Source organism: Myotis davidii, unplaced genomic scaffold, assembly GCF_000327345.1.
Source record: "Myotis davidii unplaced genomic scaffold, ASM32734v1 scaffold1059, whole genome shotgun sequence".
Classification (NCBI taxonomy): Eukaryota; Metazoa; Chordata; class Mammalia; order Chiroptera; family Vespertilionidae; genus Myotis; species Myotis davidii.
Genome location: NW_006290038.1, coordinates 18989 through 24585, shown reverse-complemented (window position 1 = coordinate 24585; position 5597 = coordinate 18989). Strand labels below are relative to the sequence as shown.

The 5597-nt window shown below is 52.7% G+C and overlaps 1 protein-coding gene across 1 annotated transcript in view; it reads right to left on the bottom strand.

Annotated features, from left to right (window-relative positions):
• Positions 1-5597, bottom strand: part of PCP4L1 (Purkinje cell protein 4 like 1) — a 12244-nt gene that overhangs the window by 2059 nt on the left and 4588 nt on the right. Inside the window, exons 2-3 of the mRNA XM_006763163.2 lie at positions 1152-1206; positions 320-618 (exon numbers count right to left, since the gene is read on the bottom strand). Of these exons, the coding sequence (XP_006763226.2) occupies positions 320-618; positions 1152-1206 (354 nt within the window). The remainder of the gene's footprint in view (positions 1-319; positions 619-1151; positions 1207-5597) is intronic.

Below are 5597 nucleotides of genomic sequence, written 5' to 3'. Positions count from 1 at the left end.
AAAGCCTCTTCTACTTCAACCTCACGGGGCAGAGGAACTGGTTAAGGAGGCTTAGCCCAAGGAGAAGCTGGCCCACCCTCCGGCAAGTAGCTGCCAGCTGAATTCTTCCCCTGTCCCATGTTCCTCATGCTGTGATGACTGAGGAGCCACAGAAAATAGCAGATAAGGGTCTCACTGGCCTGAATGAGCAGCTAGCAGGGGTAAGGAACCTTCTTTCTGCCGTGGGCCATTTGGATATTAAAGCATCATTCACAAGCCACACAAACTATCACCTTAAAGATTAGCCTGCTATATTTGATCAAACATTTAATTAACTCACCCCTAATGCCTTGGCAGGGCCAGACCAAATAAATGATTTTGTGGACCTCGTACGCCCGAGGGCCAGACGGTCCCCACCCGGGATAGACGGACAGAGACAAGGCGCATGGAAGCCAGAGCTGCGGAGTGAGGAGTGGGGAGGGCGAGGCTGGCACTCAGGAGCTGGGTCCTTTTTCCTCTTCTGGAAGCGCCGGAACTTGCCCTGAATGGCCAGGGCAGCCTTCTCTGTCTCCGGCGCTGTCAGGTCGATGTCCACCTCCTCCTCCCCACCCTCGGCCTTCTTGGCATTGCCAGCTTCCCCTGCAGGTGGTGAGATTCCCGCGTGAGTAACCCTGCACCGCCCAGCCCTCCTCCAGGCCCCAAATGCCGAGGTCAAGCCCACTCCCTGTGGCCTCCGCGGGCCCTCAGAAAGCCCAGTGCCGCCTGGAGCCAGAGGCAGGGACCCAGGCCCCGGAGAGCTCCGCTGCGCCTGCACCAAGACCACAGGTGCCTCTCACCACTTGTTCCCGAACCTACAGTCCAACCCCAGAGCTCATCGTGTTCCCCAGCTGTCCCTCAGCTTCCAATGAAGACCGTGGCTGGATTATTGATTAGTTGCTTCCTGTCTTGGGCCTGTCTCCAACCACTCCAGAGCCAGTTTCTAAAATCAGAGAGTAAACATTGGGAGGTGTGCTTCCTGGGGAAACGTGGCAGGAAGCCGATAGAGACAGTAGCTCCAACCCAGTGCTCTCTTCCCTTATCCGCGTCCAGGGCTCCAGACTTACAGCCCTGCCTGTCTTCATGCCCAGGTGTCACTCACCTGCTCTGTGACCTGCCCAGCCCCAGCCACTCACCCTTCTCCTCTGGGCCAGGTGCCTGGTTGGCTGCTGGGGATGTTTTGGTGTTAAGCTGGGAAAGAAAAATCAGAATATTAGATATTCATGGCAGTATTATGGTGCCAACCCCTTCAGACTCACCCTCATCACGTCCCAGCCCTCCTATTACGAGGCGCATTCCCTAGTCTTTTGAAGAAGTGGGTATTGAGATCAGAGAGGTAGAAAGTCATCAGAATCCATTCAACAGGTGTTTATTGGTGTCAGGGGAATTGCAGAGGACAAAGCAAAAACCTCGCCCTCGTGGAGTTTACATTCTAGTGCAGTGATGGCGAACCTATGACACGCGTGTCAGAGGTGACACACGAACTCATTTTTTTGGTTGATTTTTCTTTGTTAAATGGCATTTAAATACATAAAATAAATATCAAAAATACAAGTCTTTGTTTTACTATGGTTGCAAATATTAAAAAATTTCTATATGTGACACGGCACCAGAGTTAAGTTAGGATTTTTCAAAATGCTGGCACGCCGAGCTCAAAAGGTTCGCCATCACTGTCCTAGTGTAAAGATTAATAAATAAAATGGGACAGGGCATACACCTTGGTTGCGGACACATCTCCAGTAGGAGGTGTGCAGGAGGCAGCTGGTCGATGTTTCTCTCTCATCGATGTTTCCAACTCTCTATCCCTCTCCCTTCCTCTCTGTAAAAAATCAATAAAATATATTAAAAATAAATAAATAAATAAAACAGCCCCTGGCCGGTGGCTCAGCTGGTTGGAGGTCATCCTGCGCACCAAAGGTCACAGGGATTCCTGGTCAGGGCTCATGCCCAGGTTACGGTGATCCCCAGTTGGGTGCAATTGGGAGGCACTGATTGGTGGGATGTTTCTCACATCAGTGTTTCTCTCTCCCTAAAATTAATAAAAACAAACAACACGGGTATTATGTCAGTGGTGCTAAGTGCTACAGAGAAAGGCAAGGAAGGGAGGTAGGGGTGCAGGTGGACTTGGGGAACTACGGCTCCACACCAAGTGCTCAGGCAGCACCTGAGAGTCGGCGGCCAGCAAGGGCTGAAGGAGAGAAGGGTCAGGGTGTGGTAGCCAGGCAGGAGCTCTCAGGGGCCTGGAGGTAGGGATGGGGGAGGGGGGTGACTAGCCTGTGTGAGGGGACATTACGAGTCTTTCTAAGGAGTTTACTTTCACTACAAGTGAGAGGGGATGACATGCAGTTGGCACAAAAGGGGCCCAGGAGAGGAAGCAGAAAACTAGGCAGGGTGATCAGCCTGGGTCAGCGCGGTGACACTGGAGAGGAGTAGTGGTTTGATTCTGGGTATATTTTCAAGCTATGAGCAATGTAATTGGTTGAGTAATTGATTGGATAAGAGACATTGCAAGAGAGGAGTCAAGGATGACATCCAAAGAATGTCATTTGGCCTGAGGAACTTTAAAAAATGGAGTTGCCATTTCCCAAGATGGAAGAGCCCCAGGAGGAGACTGAGAGGGTCAGGAGCTTCTCTTGGACAATCTGAGATGCCCACTAACTATCCACGAGGAGAGGCTGTTACAAGCAGCTGGGTATTGGAGAGGAGGTAGAGAGAAGCGTCTGCCCTGCAGAGAGAAATGAGCAGCAATTCACATGTGGATGGCGTTTAAAGCCAGGGGGTTGGATGAACCACCCGGGGTGAGTTCAATAGAGCAGACAGAGAAGAGAAAAGGGTCAAGTCCTGGAGTATTTAGTGATTAGAGGTTACACCAGGGGTCCTCAAACTTTTTAAACAGGGGGCCAGTTCACTGTCCCTCAGACCGTTGGAGAGCCAGACTATAGTTAAAAAAAATATATGAACAAATTCCTATGCACACTGCACATATCTTATTTTGAAGTAAAAAAAAACAAAACGGGAACAAATACAATATTTGTATTTGCATGTGGCCCGCGGGCCGTAGTTTGAGGACCCCTGGGTTACAGAAATGAGGAAAAATCAATAAAGAAAATGGAAAAGACGTCAGGTGGGAGGAAAGCCAGGAGACTGCAGGAGTTCAGAAACCATGAGAAGCCATCACGTCCAGGAGAAGGAGGGCTGCCCCACCTGCAGGCCTGTGCTGCAAGGAGTGCTGAGCACTGACCACTGGGCTTGCTGCAGAGATCATGGGACACTGACAAGAGTGGGTGCGAGGGAGGTGGGAGCAAACCCTGGGTGTGGTGGGTTCATGGGGGACAGAGAGGCACATTCTATAGTCCCATGATCTCTGACTTCAAGTCCAACACTCTATTGCCAGCACATCCCTGACTCTAGCCCTTGCTTTAACCGTTTCCTTCTGTTGGACTCTGAGCCTGTTCCCTAATCCATCCGTTCTTTTCTCTCACCACAGCCCCTCTAGACACCTCCCCTCTCTTCAGTTCTACTTCCCTTCCCACGTCAGCTAACTGTGAGACCCCGCTAAGCAGGAAAGTGTGTCCCGACTGAACCCCACAGGCTAGCCCGTTCCTCTGCCCACCCGGCCAGGCCCCTTCCTGAGTCTCTCCTGAGATCACTGACCCGGAATGGAGCCACGACACAGCTACTCTCTGGCCCCCAAGGGTTCACAGCTCCATCAGGCTTACATGTTAGAGGTCACCGGGAGGTCAGAAAAGAGTGCTTTAAAGAGAAGAAACCCCAGTTACCCACAATGCCCTCCGGAGACTTAAACCATCTCTCCTGACCAAGTTGTGCCATTCACCTTTGTATGATAAAGATGGTCTGTCAGCCCCTCGCCTCAGGACAGTTTGTCAGTATTGTCTTGGCAAAGCACCTGCACAGTCAGAGCAGAGGATTTAGGTGTTGTCTCCCTGTTGCCACTGCTGGTGGACAGGCACTCGTCACTCTAGCCCACTGGTCCTGCCGCTCCTCCAGCTGTGCTTCCGACTCTCTTTGTCTCCGTTATTTTTAAAATACATGTATATATATTTTATTGATTTTTTACAGAGAGGAAGGGAGAGGGATAGAGAGTTAGAAACATCGATGAGAGAGAAACATCGATCAGCTGCCTCCTGCACACTCTCCACTGGGGATGTGCCTGCAACCAAGGTACATGCCCTTGACCAAAATTGAACCTGGGACCCTGGAGTCCGCAGGCTGGCGCTCTATCCACTGACCCAAACCGGTTAGGGCTGTCTCCGATATTTGTAATGGTGTTGCCTCAGCAACCACTGTCGCCAGGAGAGGCAAGATAGTGTCACCCCCTCTGCTCCAAGCAGCAGGTCAGAACTAACCTTGGGAAAGGTAACCCACCCAGCTTTCCCCCTCCTGAGCCCGTGGTACTCTTTAAAGGGGGGTCAGCGGGCGTTGGCAGCAGCAGCAGACAGGACGAGGCAGCACGTCCCCCCACAGCTCTGCACGGAACAGCTCGGATGCCGTGCGATGGAAACACGTCACACACACAGTACAGCAGCGTTGCCAGAATCGCTCTGTCCAGATGAACAAACACTCAGAATCCCGTCCCACAGCCCAGGGCAGGGCAGCGTAAAAAGAGCCTGAATTCGCCGAAACCGGTTTGGCTCAGTGGACAGAGCTTCGGCCTGCGGACTGGGGGGTTCCAGGTTCGATTCCGGTTAAGGGCATGTACCTGGGTTGCGGGCACATCCCCAGTAGGAGATGTGCAGGAGGCAGCTGATCGATGTTTCTCTCTCATCGATGTTTCCAACTCTCTCTCTCTCCCTTCCTTTCTGTAAAAAATCAATAAAATATATTAAAAAAAAAGAGAGAGAGAGCCTGAATTCTAAAAATCCTAAACACGAGCCCACAAGACCCCTTTTTGCCTGTGTGCTGACGTGAGTCTAAGGCTTTGTAAGCTCCCTGCTTGCTTAGAGGCAGAAGGTGAAGGGAGACAGAAGTTATTGCTTCCAAGTGGAGACAAAGAGACTCTGCCTCCCTGCCCCCACCAGGGGCCCTCTGTCCTGCTGACATATTCTCCCCCATGTTAAGTGAAGGTCACAGCCAAAGGACCCAGAGAGGCCTGGGCGCTGGCGCCAGAAGCCCTGCCTGCTGGTTCTGGAGCACTGCTGGGGCCAGGCCGCCTCTGCCTGCACAGCCTGCGGTCCGCCACCTCCAGAGGCTCGCTCAAGGTCACCCTCAGGTCAGAACAGAAACAGAATGAGGTGCACGTTCTTCTCCCAATACATGGAGTAAAACCCAAACACCTGTCTCAGATGCCTCCTATGAGGACTGCAGACCCAGCCCCCGGTCTGTCCCTCTGTCCCTCTGCCCTCAGCCACCGCACCCTGTGCCCTGGCGTCAGAGGCAGGTCCCTCGGCCTTGCTGGCTCAGGGAGGCAGTGAGTCAACAGCCCTTCCGTCCCCAGCAGGGCCTGCGGCAGGGTAATGAGCGGTTATTTGAGGTGCTCTGCGCACAGCGTGGCAGGGGTGGGGGGTGGGGGTCAGGGAGTGGTGCCAAAGCCTCTCCCCGACTGTAATCTTCAGGCGCATCCC